General features: G+C 41.8%; 1 protein-coding gene across 8 annotated transcripts in view; it reads right to left on the minus strand.

Moving 5' to 3' along the window:
- The window catches only part of RBFOX2 (RNA binding protein, fox-1 homolog 2), a 115,685-nt gene that overhangs the window by 26,795 nt on the left and 68,495 nt on the right, over nucleotides 1-20,395 (minus strand). For 7 of the 8 annotated variants that reach the window (XR_002086338.1, XM_009289929.2, XM_009289928.2 and 4 more), the window contains exons 4-5: nucleotides 10,116-10,169; nucleotides 745-837 (exon numbers count right to left, since the gene is read on the minus strand). Coding sequence is in view for 7 of the 8 variants with exons in the window: in XM_009289929.2 (XP_009288204.1) it covers nucleotides 745-837; nucleotides 10,116-10,169 (147 nt within the window). In the remaining variant the exon portion in view is untranslated. The remainder of the gene's footprint in view (nucleotides 1-744; nucleotides 838-10,115; nucleotides 10,170-20,395) is intronic. The other variant, XM_009289934.2, reaches the window with a different exon arrangement.

Below are 20,395 nucleotides of genomic sequence, written 5' to 3' on the forward strand. Positions count from 1 at the left end.
TGTTTTTGGTTTTGTTTTTTTTTTTTAAAAGAAAGAGGGAGAGAAGGAAGACGCCAGTTAGCCTTCAACACAGTGGAACACCAAACTGGCCAACACCAGCCATGCCCGATATATGGCCATGTTGGCCAGCCAACATTAACCCTTCACTCCCCTGCGGTGAGAGCTAGAAACTTTAAGGATTAGCTTTCACCGAGCCGACTCTTGACCGTGGGCAGGTCAAGAAACCAGCGGTGTGTATAGCACAGCCCACTCAGGGCTTCTGCCCCGTGTCTCCCCTCCCCTCCCCACCACAGGCATCATCTCGCACTTGCGTGGAGGAGAACTGGCCTCGGAGAAAAGAGAGGATACTGGGTGGCCCCCTGCTTTCTTTTTTGGACACAGAGTTAGAAGTCGGACAGTACTCTTTCAGTTAGATTTGTTCAGGCCTGGTAACAGGAAATCGGAGCCTCGCAAACTGAAGCAAAGGAAAAATCAAGACAGCAGAAGGGCAAAAATTTGGAGTGGGTGGGAAAAAAACTTAATAAAAGAAGAAAGAAAAGAAAAAAATACCCAAAACAACAATAAAAATATTCCGTAAGGGGTTTAAACTTTTATACATTTCAGTGCAGGGAGGTGAAGGACACAGACACAAACACACACGCACACACGAGACTGGGATCCAAATGTGAAATAAGTGAGGCAAGACACAAAAAGAAATCAAAAGAATAAATATAAAGAAGAAATTGAATTACTGAAGACATGCACCTCGATTTTACGGCCCTCTACCACGGTGCCGTGTAATTTCTCCCTGGCCCTGTCTGCATCAGCACTATTCTCGAAAGTTACGAACCCGAATCCCTGCATGCAGCGGGAGAAGGGGGGAAAACATGCACATCGTTATATATTGAAATACTGATCTCTAGGTAAATAGAGAAAAAATATCACAGTATGAAATCGACATCAGCACAACTCAGCAATAACCTCCTAGAGTCACATTGTTGGTTCATGCATGTTTCATAAATGAAAGAAATTAAATTCGATAAAATAAAGGATCTGTAATTATAATAAGAATAATAAGAGTAATTAAAAAAAAGAAAACATAAAAGCAATTGAGGCCAGACCAAAAAAGAAGTACAAAGTTACTCGAGACAATTTTTTTGTTGTTGTTTGGTTTGTTTGTTTGTTTAAAAACACTAAACCCTGCTCCGACATAGGCGAGCTGGTCAAGCCCAAGTGGGGCTTCTCTCCCCTTTGCTAATTAACACGCATGCTTTTCAGGACCCCCCCGCCCACCCCATACACAGTACAGGACATCAACACTGAGCAGCACTTCGTTCTCTTGAGAAACTGCTACAAGAGCGAGCAGCGATCTGAGTTCACGCCTGGCACCAGGAATTCTGCGAAGCTTTGGGCAAATCAAACACTGAACCTTGCTTTTCCCACCTGTAAAATGGAGACAATAATAATTACCTACCTTAGAAAACTGTTGAGAGGAAGGGCTGTTTGTAAAGCATCCCTTGTAAGCTCTTCGGGGCACAGCTCATGTCTACTCCTATGCCTGTAACTTCCCTAATAACGCATGGGGCCCTGAAAGTAAGCAGGGCTTCTAGGTGGCACCATCAAATAAACATTACTTAACATGAAGATTTAGTTTCACATATTCTAGTTTCAAAATTTTCCTATCTATGAGTACTGTGTTGGACTTGAGTGTAAATCCAAACACCTAAATACTGATTCATCAGTAAAGGCAGGTTTTGTCTGACACTGCTGACCCACTGCTACCTCCCTCCCACCCTGCTACCCATCTTACTTGGCTTTGTTCTGAGATGGCAACCTCTGCGCCGTGGATCGCAACAAATCTCTGCCTAGTTAGACCATGAGGTTTGAGGAAAAATTGACATGCCCTGCTTGGAGCAACCACAAAGGCTAGAAGACTACTAAAATGTCCCTTTAGTTAGATGAATTTAGGTTTACCGCATCCATGAAGGCACATGCAACACGCCTGTCCTACATGCTCATGCTGCTGCCAACTCATGCAGTCACGTAACAGGGCAGGGTAAGAGATCATGCTTCCTTCCACGGAGATGAGTGCACTGACATTAAAACAGAGCCAACGTGACTAAGTGAATTAGGATTTTAACTAGTAACAAATGGTATCTTACTACAGACAACTGTGATGAGATATTCTTCATGCCATTACAGAGAGTGGGGCCAAACAAACAAACTTCGTTGCATTCTGCTTTTAGGGTATCTTAATAACAGGAGTAACTGGCTCCTGCGGCTTGGTATAAAGCAAATACTGGTTTAATGCACAGAAAGTAATCTCTGCTGGCTCTGATACCCTCAAGAGCAGGAACAAAGCTTGCATTCGATGCAATGGAAATGCCTGATATTAACTGGAGAGTGAGGTGATGTGAGTGATCTACAGCTATGCCTTGTCAGGGAAATGACATGCTAGCCTCATGGCCCGCTCCGTGCAGCTCGGGGTCGGTATGTATGGACTGGACACCCTCCCCCCCCCCCAAAAAAAAAAAAACATCTTAATTTCTAAGCACTGTTAGCAACAGGACACAAGCAAGCCATCATTCTTCAAGTGCTTTTTAAAGGTCTTTACAATACTAATCTTAAAAAGCCCAAGCCGTTTGCACATGCTGACCTTTATCACCCACAGCTAGGTTTCCAGCACAGAATAGCTACACATTTGTAAAATGCAGGGGTTTGGGGGTTTTTTGTTTTGGTTTTTTTCTTTTTTTTCCCTGAACAGCAATAACAAAAGAACTTAGCCAAGTACTGCAATGTTGAGATCAACGAGAGCGCTCCTTTGGGCCCCAACCCAGTAATCTAAAGCTTCAGATAATTTCATTTCTCCAGCTATAAATAAAAAGCTATATAAATAACAAACTGATGCCTTTTTCAGAACAGCATAAAAGTTTTCTGTTTAAATGAATTAAAATTGGAGCTACAAGACATCAGGGCTAATAAAACAGCTCAACCACATATAACTCTCAAATATGTTGCAGGAAACCAGGGGGGAAGCGGGGGGTGTAATAGCAAAGCTGATTATGAAGGGACAGGGTATCCTGTCTGCTTCAAAGAACTCCTACAGGGAAAGGCAAGACTGAGAAATAGAGCAACACCTTTCCCTCTGGTTCTATATAATGGGGAAAAAGCATCTTTAAAAGGTTGGGGGAGGAGCAGAGGTAAAGACTGCAATAGGAATCTCTATTTCCCTCTTCTCTTTTTACATTAAAATTTGTTTGTTCTAGACAAGCCTGTGGAGACTGAATGAAATTTATGTCTTCAGTGATGATGCAAACTGAAAGCTGGAGAGCAGAGGGAAGGTAATTTTTTAGACATTAATCTGTGCAGGCTAGAACCAAACTAAGACTACTTTAATTCACATTTGTTTGCAATTAGTGAAGTCTGTATGGGATTTTAAAAGGCACATGATCATTAAATATCTTTAAACTGATTAGGAATTTTCACTATTTTTAGTAAGTTATCTCAAGGTAGGGTACAATCCACATGCAGACTATATGAAAATAATTAACAACGTGAATTAAAACAGAATTAATCTGATTCTGAACAACATAACTAATTAATGACAATTTTTGTTTTATTGACAGATCAGTCCTTAGCTCGTGCAACTCTTTGTTGAGAACCATTTAATGTCAATGCTAAATTAACGCTTTTCATAGTTGACTATGGCAGAGTCAGTATTTGTGCCCCCTTGGTTTGTCTTCTTAATGCATCTCTTAGACATTAAAATTTTCATCAGGAAAAATAGGTGAGCCACGCTTGACATTTTTGTTATTTCTAAGTTTAAAAACTAGCAATTACATATACATATTTTTGATGTGGGAGAGAAAAAAAGCACACACATATAATTTTAATTCCTTCTCACAGATGACCTGTAAAGAATAGGGATTAATTTGTACCTAAATACATATAAAACAAACAATTCTCAGTTTTCCCTCCCAAGGTTGTCTTGCCCTTAAAAAAAAAAAAAGGAAAAAAAGGAAAAAAAAAAAAAGAGGTGGCAGATGTTCAGTATTTACTAGCTTAGCTTTATAGCAGGTACTGGTTTGCTCCATAGTAGTAGGTATGGAGCCAGAGGAAGGGAAGATACAATCCTGGGTTAAAAAAAAGACTTAAGGTTTCTAAAATTTAGATTATACAAATAGCTTGGGTTTAATAAGGCTGTTTTGATAACAAGGCTGAAGTTTTCAACAATTCCTTTCCACCAGCAACTGCCAGGGACTTCTCCCAAGCAGAAAATAAGTTTAAGCTGCAGTGTACCCGGCGAACACTAAATAACCCCAGCAAACATTTTTAGGACTGGTGAGTAATTTGCAGTGCCAGACTAACCCCTTTTTACCCAAAGGTTTATTCAAAGGGCCTGAAGAGACCGAGTAACTGCCACCCTTTTAGTCTGGCCTCAGACTCTGCAATAAATAACAAGCAACATGATGAGCAGTGAAAAAAAATAATAAATGTATATATATAGTATTTGAACGTTTCCATCTCTGAAGAATGAGAAAGAAAATTTACCATGTAACCGTAAAGGGAGAAATCAAAAGCAGACGGTTCTCCTGGGTGTGGCCAGAACACAGAAATTAAACAAAACCAAAAAAAAGTAAAACAAAAAAAAAGAAAATAAAACCAAAGGAAACTAAACAGAGCCCTTTGAAATCCATGCATTGTTAACCCTTCATTTGTCACGGAGTTTAGACCAGTCACCTCAGCAGCAGCGTCTTTGCCTTGTACCACTGGAGCATGCAGCCAGCAACCGGCCTTGCCATCATCTGCTGCTGTGCTTGTTTTTAACCAAGTTTTTTCTCCCCCCCCACCCTTATTTCCATAATAAACAAACTTTTAGGAGCCTGAAAAAATGGCCAAGGAGACAGCAGTTTAGGCAACCTGTATCCAAGGCATTTGGAGAGAGTAGGAGGGTTTCAGCTATAATCCACCTGAGATGAGCAGGACTGAATGCACTGACAGAAACAGCATGAAATTCAGAAACACATTATTGAAGTTACACACACAAACGCACACACTAAATTGGTGAGGGAACTGGCGTAAACCAAGCTGCCACCATTTCAGCAGCTCTTCCAGCTCCTCCCTGCCCCCGTGCCGCACTTTGTGTGCATTAAGGCACATACGCAAAAAGCACCTGTCTGTGTACCTGTGCAATCTGGTGAACCAGGTGCAAGAATTAATCTGGCTAAAAAAACATAAATGTATCTTCAAAAAAAACCTGCAGGGCTATTTTTAAGCTGGATCATTTCCCCAGTCCAGCTTGTTGTGTTGCTCCACTGCCATTCCCTCCTGCAAAACCGAGGAGGAGGCAGAGGCTGGGAGTGAATGGCGGGAGCCTGGCCAGCACTGCTGCTCAGCGAGAGCTTGGGGCTTCAGAGCAGCTCCAGCCAGCTCGGGTCAGGGGCTTCACGGCCCCGCGTTGTCCCTGGTTGTGTGCTCCTCCTCCTCCCCTCGATCGATCGTGGATCTTACTGTGTGGTCTGTCAGTTCAACTAGCTAAACTGGCAGAGGACAAGCTCATTCCTCTCTCTCTCCCTGTTGCATCAGGTTTTTTTGCTAATTTAGCACCCTGGATTCAACTCCCTACACAGTGAAACAAACACTACTGGGAAGGCGCTCCCACAGGAGCAGTAAATCAGCTTATACTATCAAGCCATCAACTTCAGCCTTAAATAAATCAGTTCAGTGTATGGACTAATTTAACTCATTAGTTTAGTATCGCTGAGTTGAAGGCATAAAACTGTACTTCACTCAACTAGGATAAAGGGACACAGGTCATGCCTCCTTCATGCCACTGGCATTATAAAGGGATTTGATGACCTGAGAAAGCGACGCTGGTCTCTGGTACTTAATTTGTTATTAAACCTCTTTGTGTTAATAATACTATCTGTATTTCTGGCTCAACTGTATTTCTGGCTCAATTTTTTGTCTGAGCAAAAATTACAAAAATAGAATTAAAATGAAAACAAGACCTCTAATTTATTTTATTTAACAAGGGGTTGTATCTATTTCACTGAGCGGAAACTAAGTCCAGAACAAGAGTGGCTCAGCTCAAAGGGCCTAATCCATTCAAAGAAGAAATAAATGCACCTGCAAACATACAGTCTTTTAGGCAGTTATCAAAACCTAAATTCATATTCTTATCTTAACCTACAGTTAACTGCAAATATAAAAAAAACCCTAAGTGTTTCCTCACTTTTTAGTTAGCACAGGTTTACTTACAGAACTCCACTCACCAATAGATGCAATTTCTTTTTGAAGACAAGATGTAAGCTACTATACAACCAATTTTTTAATTAAATATGAAGCGCTTCTAGACACTTCAGTCCTATACAAGAACTTGGAGATCTGGGTCTCCCAAATGGAAGGCAGTGAGGGACATAAACTTATACTATCCTGAAACCACGCGCTTGCAATCTGCACTAATATGAACACTTACCATTTAAAAATCTAAAAAAAACCCAAAACAAAAAACCCCAAAACAAACAACAAAACAAACCAAAAACTCCCTCTCAGCCAAGATTTTGCTGTGTGCTTATGCACTCTTGGTCTCTGAATGTCATCGAGGGCACATCTTGGAATGCCACACGGTATGCAGCTGATGAGCAAAGAGCTTGGATTCCCTTCCCCTGCAGCTTTATGAATGCCACAGGGTACTCGTTACACAGGCAGACTGCATTAATTCTGCAAATATGTCCACTTGTTTGGTTCAGCACAACAGTGCCAAAATATGCATCTCCACTAACAAAAGGAGCAGGAATCCTTTCTCTCTTGACTTCCTCTGGAGGTGTTTTATTCACGGTTCAGTGAAGTGCATGATAAACTGCAACCATGAGCAGAATGCTATTTAAAGGCACTTATACAGGTCAGAACTAGAAATGTAATGGTAAACAGGACAAATGAAACAAACAGCTAGTTTCCTGGAAGCAAGCAAAATACCCCGAACACATCAAGGGAAGACTGATGTCATTCTATTAAGCAAGAATAAAAATTAAATTCAAGGGATGTTTAAAGTTTGTATCTTGTTTCTCATATGTAGCAAAGCAGCATCAGTATGAAGTTTACCAGGGCCCATATAATCCTACTAAACAGATTGAATCTGGGCAGAAATCGAGTTAGGAAACAAGAATTCACATTGCTTTGAGAGGAGAATCAGCAAAACTAATTATTAACTGCCTCCTACTCTGCTATGATACAGAAAGTCAACAAATAACATTTCCTAAGCCGAATGCAAGAACCTGAGGTGCGAGGTGGCTGCGAAGGACACATGCTGCTCTCTCTTTGGTCACCAAACTTCCTAAATATACAGAGATCCTGAAGATGCAGCCAGTTTGATTAGTTCCCCCAGGCTGTCGAAGAAAACTGCCTGGTCATCTCAGGTGGATTCAAAAGGAAGAATGCAACCCACACGCTTCCTCCAGTCCCTCCTACCAACCAGCACTAGAGCGATCCCAGCAGAGATCTCCTGCCACAGCTTGGCAGGGACAAAGCGCTGCTCAACCCCACCGTACACTGGGCGGGGACGAACCCAGGGCACTTTGGGGTTTACCACTGTACCTTTTAAATATTTACAAAACATATACACAAAACTACAACCCTTAGGAACCCAGGGAAGGGAAGGGAGCATTGAGAACACAGCACAAGGCAGGCAGCAGGAGCATCTGCTTTCGGATTCCCAAGAGAGAGGAAGAGGAGAAGAAGAGAGAGAGGTTTCATATCATTAGATTAGAATGGAAACCACAGGGCAGGAAAATGCATTCAGATTTTTTTTTTTTCCTTAAGGTGGAGGAAGAACCCAAGAGTGAGTGAGTGGCCTCCAGAAAGATCCATTTCCTTTGCTTCACCATCAGATCACCAAACTGTTGTTTTTCCATTATTATGTGAATACCAGGTGCTTCGTGCAGCTACACCCCACTCAAACACTGGGGCCTCCCATTTTCATGCTAAGCAGGAATAATCTTGCATTCTTTTTAAAACAGGAATTATTTTGGGTAGAGAAGGATGCAAAGATACCACAAAATTACTCTTTGGGTGTTTTCTCATTCTGTTCAGATTCTGCCCGATCCCTCATACAGGCTCTCAGTTTTGCAACTGCTTTTTGCTGTAAGATGACAAAAAAGCAGTAGAAAACTGCATGGTCAAGGACTGGAAGAACATCTCTTTGGATCACTTTCTTTTTTCATACATTTATTAAGTGTTCAGGATAAAATTTGTCAAGGAACTCTTCAGCAATAATTTTTGTTTTAACTGAAAACCAGAAGCCTTGGGCTTTAACAAGTGCACAAAAAGATACTTTTCATAGTCATAAATCTTCACAGAAAGCCTCCAACATTAGTGTTGCCTAGAAGGGAAAGGGCAGCCGTTGGCGTTTAATACAGGGCTGTATGGATGGAAGAGAGAGAGTAAAGTTCATGTGTGGAGAGAAAAACACTGTTCTGGAAAGCACAGGCAGTGGGGAACGAAGGATAGGGCTCACCACTTTGCCAGGCCAGTTTTGTTTTGTTTTTTTTCTTTCTTTTGCAATTACATCCAAACAAGTAGGGATTTGATAGAGGCCAGAGGCTATTCCCAAAGCCAAACAGAAATGACTAAAATCAAGACTAATTCACAGATAGCTCTGGCTTATAAGTATCAGAAGAACAGCAGAGAGCAGAATAACTATTTATAAACTCAGCATAGCTGATTGTTTTGGTAAAGCATATAGATTTTTATCCACAAAGGGAAATAAAACTCTAACTAAGCCATATAGACATTTACTTGTTCAGGACTGTCTTACTAAAAAAAAAACAAAACACCCCAACCAAAAAAACCATGGTATTAAGCACAAAGGATGGGGAAAGGGCTAATACTCATTTCTTTCGTATACAGATCAACTGCTTTCTGGTTTCCAGCTAATACAGAGACTGAAGAATTTCAGAATGCATCTTGGGCAACATGGGTGGAAATTTGCAGAGGGCTCTGAACATGAACATACCCTGGAATATATGTTGAAGCAAAGAGGCCACCTTAAGACTGTGAACCTCAAATCCAAGCGAAAGGCATAGACTCTAAACCAAAACTGCTTAGCTGAATTGCAACTTCAAAATCTCTTGTGTGCATGCACACATGTGTGCACACGTGTGTGGGGGGAGGAGGGAAATTTTGTTTTAATTGAAAATGGGAATCTTAGCATTGATTAAGTCAAGCAGAGTATAGACATGCACTGTGCAAGCTTCCCCCATAGAGCTTTGGCAATGCACCTCGCTCCTGACCTGCAAAACTCCCTGCTATTCCAGTGCTGAACCTCCTGGGCAGAGAGAGAATCACATCAATTTGTCATTGTGGTGATACTGGTTATGTGATGAGAACCAATTGCCAATTAGGACAAAGATCACTGAATCTCTCTGCAGCTGACCTGAGCAACATTTGAAATCTCATCTCCAGAGAAATAAGTTACCATTAACCCTCAACAAAACCTCCCTCTTAATATATCTGTACGATGAAAATAGGTGTGTGAATGCAAATTCAGCGGGGAGAGGTCCACACGGGGCAGGGCAAGAGGAATGAGGATGCTTATATTAAGCATCAAATATCTCAAACATGAAAGGTCAGTATCTCAGAAGTGCCAAGTAAGTCCGCAAAATAGAGTAAATAAAATCCTTTCACATATGAGATATGACGGTTTTTCTATAGAAGTATTTTAATGCAACAAAAATGTGGTTGGGGGGGTGGGTGGGTTAGGCTTTGTTCTTACAGTCCCCCATCACACAAAGCTGTTTTACCTAATTCTGCCTTCCCCACAGGGCACCCATTGCTAGTGCAATGCAAATGGGCTGGTATGAAAGCTCGAGTGACTGACTCCCTGTGTGTTCAAAACGCTGGGGAACCTGATCCCACATTAGAGGCAGGAGTGTCTAGGAGCATTTGTACATGCTGCCCAGAAATGACCATGCTCAGAGTCTGGAGTCAGAGGGACAGAAGACAGCCCCCAAAATAGCTTTTCCCTTCCCCCATCACACTAATTCCTGCTGATCTCTACAGAGTATATTCTCTAGGCAATGAACTGCCTTTTACTCTGGAATCAAAACAAGAGAAGCAGGTACAGAAACAGGACTTACCTTGGAGCCACGCTCATTAAAGATTATCTCTACATCAAGGATTTTGCCAAATTGCTGCAGAGAGACAAGGGGAAAAAAAGATTTATTTTTGGCAATCCATTTTTCCTACCTTTTAGGAGCTGGCTTAGTGCAAGAAGGGAGGTGAGATATTTCCATTTCTAGCATACAGGCAAAGGCATAAAATCCCAGTGACGTGACCCAGTTCTCTCAGGTTAGGACATACGGATCCTCTTGGTCACAGACCCCAGGTTTTCTCACAAAAGTCTAAAGGAAGAAAAACAATCTCCCAAAGAGTTTTAGAGATTTGAGGTGGCTTTTCTTTTCCCCCTTTTAATCTAAACAATTCTTTCTTCCCTCATTCTACTATTTCATCTAAGACATGGTTACATGATTTCATCTCAGACATCTAACAACATTTCTCAAATGTAATTCAGCATTTCATCTTCCTCCTGAAGTGGCTATCACAAAGAGAAACTTAACAGTGATGATGTTTCTCTGAAGGGGACAGTCACATAAGACTTTCCTCCCCCTTTTTACTTTCCAAAACTCCAAGCCTTCAAAAGAATCGCTGGCAGATTCAGAAACCATGAAAATGGCCAACCCCCAACAGTTTGTTTTTCAGAAAAATATCATTCAACTTCAACCTGTGACATACAGCAGGCTGTCGATAACCCACGCAAGTTTATCATGTATGATACAATTCTGACCTTTGCCTCAGCCTGGAGACCCCAAGGAGAGCAGGGCCCCACTACTCTGCACTGTTTCAACAACTGGTTCCAAAGAGCTCCCTACTTAGCACAGAGCAAAAATGGGAAACGAGAGCTACAAGCTAGAAAGGAGATTTGCCACACTCTGTGGAACCATATATGGATCACATCCTTCACCTTGGAACATATTAAAATATTTTTATTGAACTGGCCAGATTCAAACCAGTAACCTATAGGTAAAAGCATCACCACTTCAACAGCGCCCCGCAATACTCTGCCCTCTAGAAGTGTCAATGTTGTATTTCCAAACCGGAGGTCTGCTCTCCAGAAAGACAGGTCTAAGATCTCATTTTCAGGAGCATATATACAGAGCAGTCTTCATTCTAGAGATGCATATTGCGCTCAGACAGATGCTGTATCTGAGCATTTTTCTTACCCCATTGTTTACAAAAGCTTCTGTCAACATGGTTTTGATCTCACTGCTTGCAGAAGATTTAAAGTTGGTAGCAAATGAAGGAAGGGTCAAAAAGAGAAGAAAGGATAGTTTCACAGTTTGGGAAGATGATGAACACAGCCTCCGGGCACTGGGACACTCTCCACTTTGCCACGGTGCTCTTAATGTAGTACTTGCCTTTTTTTTTTAATTAACATTTCCATTCGAAGTCAAATGGGTATAACACTTGTTTTGTGGATGCCCTGCCTGAAAGACTTGCGGCCAGATTTGCAAACATGGAACATTTACAACAGTGAGCCATGATGACTGAGGAGAAGCTCTGAATATGTAAAGCAATAAAAAGCTATTAAGTCCCTTGAACAAGTATTCCACAACTGCCTTTAAGCAAACAAAATGATTCCAACAATTTTAGCTATAGTTTCTGTCTGCTTCCATTCTCCGTTCTTAAAAAGGAGATAGTTGTATTCTTTTACAAATATTGGTTCACAGATGTTGTTTTTACTGTTCTATTGTTTAAGGACAATACTTGATCTTCTATTCATCCCGAGAACAATTGAATTCACAACATCCCACGTTACATGAAGTTTGAATAATGCTAATGTAAACATGCATCTTCCTTGAAACCTCAACATCTCAACAGTTTAGGCTAGATCCATGCTGGATCCTCTTTTGACCACTGCTGTGCCAATCACAGCTAAAATACATTTTCTATTTCTATCCCACACTTGCTGTGGGCTTGTCTATAAAGGAGATTAGCCGTTGATTGCTTTTTGTTGTCTTTGTTGCATATGGCTTGGGCACTGCCATGAAAGAAATCAGTCATGATTGCTTTCTTGGTAGACTATTTCAGTGTTGTTACACGACAGGGGCTGAACCAATTTAACAGCTTGCGGCTGCTGAAGGGCTGTCCCTGCTCCCTTGTCCTTCCTTGTCTGGTCTTACCAGCTTCCTAAAGCTGGCCCCAGTTTTCATTCTCACCTGTAGATAAACTGAGATAGCTCACCAATCTTGCAAAAAGCTAGCCCAACAAAAGGAATAAATACAAAGGTATTGACGATTTACTGAAGTGGCTCAAAGGGTCAGGTGAGCATTAGGGCTCTGAGAAGCAAAAGGGAGTGGGAAAGCAGCACACCCTGCCCAAAAGCAGGCTCTGTCCCTGCCAGATCAGCTCAGCTGCCTAGCCTTGCCACACACACTGAAACAGCCAGGCTCTCAATAAATGCAAATGCCAAAATTATTTTCAGAATCTTCAAAGCCATCAAAAAGCACTATTTTCTACCTCATTAGAATCATCTTGAAAGAGAACAAACTGTGCAGCTTCTAGTGTACAATTATGCCATGCCATCTTCCCCTTTCTCCACACCCAGCTGGGCCTGGATCCTCAGGTATTACTGCCAGCCCCGTTCGGCTAAGCTCACTGCGCAGGGTTTCCACACCAACAGGAAATCCTGTCTTGCGTGTTTAATTTCTTGTGGCTGACAAAAAGCTGGCAGTAACGCTGAATGCAAGTGGTCTGACCTAGCTCCGTGAGACGTGGCAGGGCTGCCTTCCCTGCCCTGTAGATGATGGAGGTACGTCGCTTCCTAGATGACAGAATTAAGATCACCAAATCCTGCGGTTGCAGCGAGCACAGGCTTGATGTCTACTGCAATGGGCTACATCCACCCTTGCAAACTGCCCCAGTCTCTTTTCTACCTAGGAGTTGTGGGTGTTTGAAGAGGCAGGAGGTAAGGACCCACTTGGGAGAGAAGGAGCAGAGACAACAGGGGCTAACTGCTGAACTGAGGTTTGCTGATGAGGGGTTTCCTGCCCCATGAAATTCCCTGGAAGAAAGCAGCACGGCTGCGAGGCAGGAGGATGTGCACTGGGCTCTTCAAGACTCTGCTGCAGCCATTGCCACAGCTGCTCTGACAGCTCCTAACACCATGGCTCTTGTCCTCACTGCTGCAATGGTTACAGCAGGTCCAGCACTGGAGGCACTTTTTTTTTTTGGTAGAGTGCCAGAATTTTCCTGAAGAATGAAAGCAGAAAAAAAGAACTAGTTCATTTTAACAGTTTATATCTCCTTCAAAGCTGAATCTAATTTAGTGGAACATAAAAAGGCACTTTGTTCTCTGATGGTGCTTCCCCTACCAAATGTCAACAGCCTACTGCAAACAATGGAAGTTTTAAGAGCTCCTTAGTGAAAGGTCACAATTTTTGTATGGAAAATGCTAGGCCGTCTAAATACAAGGGTCAACACCAAATGCCCCCATAGTAATTTTTTAAAATCATGTATACAGGCGTGTTTGTATTTTCCAGCAGACAGAGGGTCTGGCCAAATAAAACAAGACCCATGCTTAGGTCATCCATGAGGCCTAACCCTCTAATCTCTAACCTTGAAGACATGAATCACTATGCTCACAGACCTGATTTGTTCACTCAATGATTACCAAGAACTTCTACTTACAACCCTGCACAGCAGCCAGGGGGGAAAAAATCCTCAGCAGAGTTCACAGCCTCTGAAGAAGGCACTGCAAGACTACACATCTCAAATGCTCCCCACCATGACTTAAAAAGCTTACTTATGTGACCAAGAAGCGAGCATCCCCCAGCGTATGTCAGCTTGTGCAAGAAGCCTCCTCCATGAACTGCTCGTGCACACGCCATATGATGGATAGATATACACACACAGTTCCAACCGTGCCATGGCATAGAGGCTATAGCATCTTGTTTTATCTTAATGCTCCGTTCCCTGGAGTGACCTTGTACCAGCTTTTAGTTATTTTTCTGTAAAGCAGGTAAATGAGAATCATCTCGTCTACAATGGTAGCAGGAGCTGTTGGAAATAACAGTTTTAAGAGGCATAAAGATATTAACAGACATCAGCTATGACCAGAACCCAATTTTCTTGCTTGAACATGATGTACCTTATCATAGATGCAAGGGCATTGTGCAAGAAAAGGTATATGCATGCTGTGTGTTTCTTTCCACCCAGATGACATGAAGGCAGCAGATTTTTCCAGCAGAGGCCATAACTACATTACATATAATAAATTTAAGAGATCTGGCACCAGAGAGCTTTTGCCTTCCAAGGCACTGACAGTTTGGTAGGGCCCCTCCTGTATGCTCTGTTCCAGCTGGCCCTGCCTCCTCTCCTTGTCTAGAGCTTTCAAAATCAGCTCCAAAACGTGCCAGACAGATAAGTTAACCCTAAAGATGCAAACAACAGGGAGTACAAGGCAAATTCTCTAGAAATCACGGAACAACAAAAGGTAACGTGAGACACCATGCAACAACCTCACATCCCTACAAGAGAACTCTGTATGCCCAAGCAGCTTTGCACTGGCCCTACAAAATTCACTGAGAGATGAGTGCAGTGAACTATCCAAACCTCGAAGGTGCCAAAAAGCCCATTCTCAAAGATGGCAGAAATTCAAAATAGCCAGGAAACCAACCTCCTGTGCAGGAAACCATTTCAGGTCCTCAGGCTTGAGGTGCGTGAGCAAGAGCATTTCATATGCAGGATAGGTCCATGCTGCAGAGAGTGTCCTTACCCTAGCTCCCAGCTCCATGGGATATACTTTCAGCTGAGAACAGCTGGCTCCATTGTAGCGTGTATTAGTCAGTGCTTAGTTATGGCAGCATGGGGTCTGCCAGAGCTACGCTGCTATCAGTACATGAACTTCCTCACCTAAAGCTGGGTCACATCTCTTCAAAATAGTGGGGCCAACCCTGCTACAGTCAACCCTGTTCAGCCAAGCTACACCAGTATGCTTTGCTGACAGGAAGATGGAAGCATCAAGGATTTATAAACCAAAGCACTACCATAGTTTACCAACTGAACAGACAGTAAACAAGCACCAACAAGCCCTTATTATGGTTGACCTGTTGCCCAGCAAAACACAGATGTTTTCTAAGAAACCAGACTTTAAAAGGAAGCCACACAAAGAGCACAGATTTCTAATAGGATTTACAGACCACAGCCATCCCAGCAAAGTGACAAGGAACATAGTTTCTCAGTCATTTGTTATCCTCTGACTCACAAATAAAAAAGATTTTCACACAAAACAGTGACATGGGGGTGAACAGTACTGCAGGGTACCGTTCCAGAGATCTCAGCACCAGGCCAGCTTCCAGGTCTACACTTCCAGCTCCTTGTTCCTGCCTTGTGCCATCCCCAGAGGTGTGACTGCACTGTAACCTGGTACTGCTGCCACAGAAAAGGTACTTGGACCCATGCCCACAAAAGTAGCATACATTCAAAACTCAACTTGAGAGGACTCAGACACGTAGACTGAATCCATATAAAACCGGGTTATAAAAGACAACTCCATGTAATTTTACCCAGGCCTTTTATGCAAGTAAATCCAGCTACTGCACAGCACTGTTTCCTAAATGACATTCAACCCAGTCTCACTGCAGACTCTTCTAGTAACTCATATGAAAACCTAAACAAATCTAAGATAAATGTATGATCCAGTCATCACTGTCTCCACCAGACGGTCACTATAGAAGTTTCTATGTCCTGTGGTGTCAGCACATAGCTTTTGCAGAGCAAGACAGACAGTACAATAGCTGCTGATAGCTGCAGTGGCACAAGCACCCCTGCGCAGAAGTACCACGGTCCCCAGCATAGCCATGCAGACAAAGCGGGATGCTCAAGCAGCACCGAGCACTTAAGTCCTTTGCAAAAGGTGATTCCAGAAATCGCCCTGGTGAAACACATCAGTATAAACAGCAGCGCCTTCTAACTCTAACCAACATCAGCAGGAACAAAGTCCTGCCCTGTGACAGGGCTGGAGCGCGCTCTCATCGCAGGAAGAGCTTGGAAACAAGAATCATCACAAAGAGGCCAGCCACCTTGTGTCAGAATGTTTGTTCTCCAATACTGGCACGTAGGACTTGTTATGTGTGATTGGTGGCCAGTGCTATTCGGAGACGAAAAAACTAAAATACATCCTGATATCCAGAAGACAGGATTTTCTCCTTCAGATGTCCAATCCACTGAGAAAGCAGAGTCCCCTTCAGCAACTTTCCTGTTGCTGTACTTCAAGCCTCACTGCATCAACACCTATAGGTCAGAGTTTCTTGGTCTATCATATTATTTATTTACCTTAACGGCTAATGAGTAGTTTTCTGCCATTGACAATGCTTGTGTATCATGAATTACTTGTGTATTTAAATTTATTTACTGGCAAATACAGACTTAAAATTTTACCAAATTCTTGGTGGGAAAGAGCTGTAGTCTAGCTTGTTATTGCTTTAGCCTCAAACTCTAGGCTCATGGAGGTGTTTTACACTCTTGAGACCAGAATGAAGCTGGGTGAGAAATTATACGCACTGAGATATTTTAGTAAGTGCAAAGTGCCAAAATGTTTCACCAGAGGCTGAGATCTGAAGGCTACAAGAGCTTCCAAAAATATCTGAGCTCCCAGATCTGTGTTGCTTGGGTCATACAAAGCAGTGGTCTACCACAAACATACACCATAAAGAAACTCACAGTAGAGCTATGAATTATGCTTAGAGAAGGAAAATGATAACAACATTCCCTGCCTTAAAATCCAATGTTAAAAAACAAGTAGCTACCATTCTGTCACCTTTAATAAATGAAGTTATTAATAACTTAATTACTAAAGTTATTAAATGTGACAGAATGGTCACCTTTATACAAAACAGCTATACATTATTACTGCTCTAGCTGGTAACGCACAAAAACCCTTTATCAACTGGGCTGATGATGTTCCCCACCAGAAGCAGCTAACAGCCTACAAGTACTAGCCATGGAGTGAGCATGTTTTAAAAAAGGCAATGTCTCCATCTGAAGCCAGAGCCTGAGAGAAGTCACACCCTGTACTGTGCTATCCCACCTTCATCTGCAATTGTCATCAACATAGTCCTTATTTTTATCTTACACTATCTCCTTTTTTAAAAATAGTTGAAGATTCTTGAGCAAAGAGCATTTCACCACGGTAAATTCTGAGAAACGTCAATTCTGACTCCTCATACTGTTGCTCTCACAACAAATAAGAAGGATTTAGTGTACAGATGCCCGTATGAACTACCAAAACGATCCACTTGGCTTGTTTTTGTGGAGGCAGTTCATGATTCAGCTTGAGAACAGATGGATTTTCCTCTTGCAGGCAGTCCAACCCAGCCTCCATCTTCCCCAGGAGACTCTGAAGTCCAGAACTGACCAGAGTATCCCAGCCAGTTTTATACTGGGAGGAAAACTGCTTCTTGAAGCCTAAAGAGGGAAGGACTGAAGCTATCAGCCATGAGGTACAAGCACAGACACTATCATAGCACAAAGCTGAAAGGACTGGAAACATGTTGAGGGAAACACGAGCTTTTCTTCCGCATACATAGTCCAATAAGGAAGGGGACAGCCTACCAGCAGTTAAGGAGACTACCATCATGTCGGAGTCCTTATACACACTAGCCAAAGAATGTCCCTCAGAAACTGGATAATAAGATTTTTGAAGAGAGTTGCAAACTTGTTTTTAAAAACTAATGGCAACTCTTCCACTCCCTGGTAACTTGTTCCATGGTTTAAATTAGCCTAAATGACTAAGAATTTTTCTCCTATTTCAAGGTTAATTGTGTTAAATCTTAGCTTCCAATTGGAAAATCTTATTATGACTGTAAACAAGACTTAAAAGCCCTATTAGCAGGTATCATCAATGCATAAGCACCTGTACACAACAGACTTGTCATCTCCCAACCTCTCTTTAATAAGCTGAGTAAATCATGTACCCAACACCTTACACAGTTAAAAAGCCACTCATCTTCCAAGCCCTACATTACTTTTTGGTCCTAAACTGATCTCAGAACTGAACAAAATTATGCAGTTGCAGTCTTTTCAACATTGAACATGAGCAAGATCACATCCCTCCTTCAACCTGATACCCCCCTTTACATTGTTGAAGCAACTATCTTCAACGATCACTAGTACTCTCCCAAATCAGTGTTTTCCAAAGAAAGCTTTCCATCCTACAAGCACAGCCTGGTTCCCACATATTCAGTACTCTGCACTGAGCTGCATCAAACACATTTTTGCTGAGTTTATTGTCAGTTAACCAGGCATTTCAAGTCATTCTCTAACAGTAACCTTATCTTTCCTCCTTCCTCCTCCTCAAATAGTTTTTTTTAACTGCAAACCTTCCTGGCAAGGTTTTAATAGTACTGTCTCCATGGGGTTGATAACAGATACTGAACAGGACTGCGACTGAAACAGATCCCTAGGTAAACTGACACTAGAAACATTCTTGATCACTGATGTCTCCCCAATAACTACTATTTTTTATTATCTATTGTTAAAGAGGTTTTTAATCCCTCTAATGTGTGTTGTGTTTATTTAAGTATTCTTTTTCTTAAAAATCAAAATTGGTCGCTTGGATGAATTCAATTGGTTGAGCAATGTTCAACTGTATCAGTATTGTTTTGTACAATCTTGTCAAAGTAGACAAGACAGTATTTGTCTGAAAAGATGTATATTACCTTATACAAAGTCACACTGAATAGATACTAATCCATTTCTTCAGATTCTAATGTTTTTTAAAACATTCCAAAATTATTTTTATCTTGGCTCAACATATGGATAATCAGTTTGTAGCTCATTGGGTCATACCTTTCATTTTTTCAATAGTGAATCCTGGTGGACAGCATTCCAGCCTTCTGCAACTCCCCTAGCTTACAAGAACTGGCTAAAACTTAACATTAATGAATAAGAGCTCCATGCTTTGGCTATTATCTTTGGACATACCTTATCTAGATCTGCTGGTTTTTAAATATTAGTGAGCACTGTCTCATCCTCCTTTGTTATAAATTATATACAAAACCAGATATGGTACAAATACCTCCTGTTACATCATAAACACAGCAAGCTGGGGTTTCTTCTTTGTTTTGGGGGGTTTTTGTGTTTTGTTTTGTGTGGTTTTTTTCCCCCCAGAAACACACAACTATTGCCCAATTTTATATTGGACCTACACCTAGATCTTTTCTCTTTGCATGTAAAAAATTGACGCCTTCTCTGAACCGACATCACCGATATCTCCATGATTAGCACATTTCCTTTCTCACCTGCTTCTTTGTTTAAGTTTGCAATTGTATTCACTGCCATTTACTTCCTCCTCCTCTTCATCCTCCCTGCCTAATGTGCAGAATGCTTTGTGTTTTATTAACACAGTTTCAGTGACTGTGGAATCATGCCTTCTTGGCCATCAGTGTGATTTCGTTGAATACTTTATAGCTTCCATGAACATTTTCCTTTTAAAGGTACCTTCCTGGGCAGTTATCCTGCCAGTTGTTTAAACTCGAAGAAACAGACTCTTCTAAAGCTCCTTACATTACTACCTGATGCCATATTCTGTTTGCATAAAGTAAATACAGACAAATAACAATCACTGGTACCTAGGCAACCGTGGGATTTCAGGTCAGCTATTACCTCTTCTTTATCTGCTACAACAAGGTCAACTATTGATTTATTCCACAGTGGGTGCAGAACTGTGTGCATTAAAAAATGACCTATTCCTTCTAGAAGCTTTCTGGAAGTCTTGTTATTGGCATCATGAAATGTCAAGTAAATATTACCTGTTTTAAGCAGACTATTTTATTTGCCTCCCTATAAGAAGCATATACGTAAGGAAGTGTTTGTTCCATTCCTGAGGTTATCTCAGGGACCTGTTAGAAACACGTAATAGGTGAGAGATGGTTTGAAACCCGAATAACTTGAATTTGTCAGGAAATCCTCATGTCTGCAGCTCTCGCAAATAGTGAAGGTTTAGAAAGCGTTATGTAATTTCCATTTAATCACACATGGGACAACACGTCTGAAGTCCACCTCTACTCAAGTCTGGACAAAAGCATTAGCTAATGTTCTGCGCCCCAGGACCGGGCTGACCTCTCGCATGCTGTTCCATCCTCAGGGGACTTCTTTACTCTCTCCCTAACATCACATTTATTTCTTCCTCCACAGCTTTGCTGTCTACCCAATTCCTCTCTTTGTACAGTAGTTTGGGAAAAATCACTCCAGGCAAGGATTTTGAGTCTCTCAGACACGACGTTGAGGAGATGTGACCTGACACACAGAAGGGAGAGGGAGAAGATGGGGGTTACAAGCTAGCCACAGCTGAAGACTC

This window comes from Aptenodytes forsteri, unplaced genomic scaffold, assembly GCF_000699145.1.
Source record: "Aptenodytes forsteri isolate BGI_AS27 unplaced genomic scaffold, ASM69914v1 Scaffold284, whole genome shotgun sequence".
Lineage (NCBI taxonomy): Eukaryota > Metazoa > Chordata > Aves > Sphenisciformes > Spheniscidae > Aptenodytes > Aptenodytes forsteri.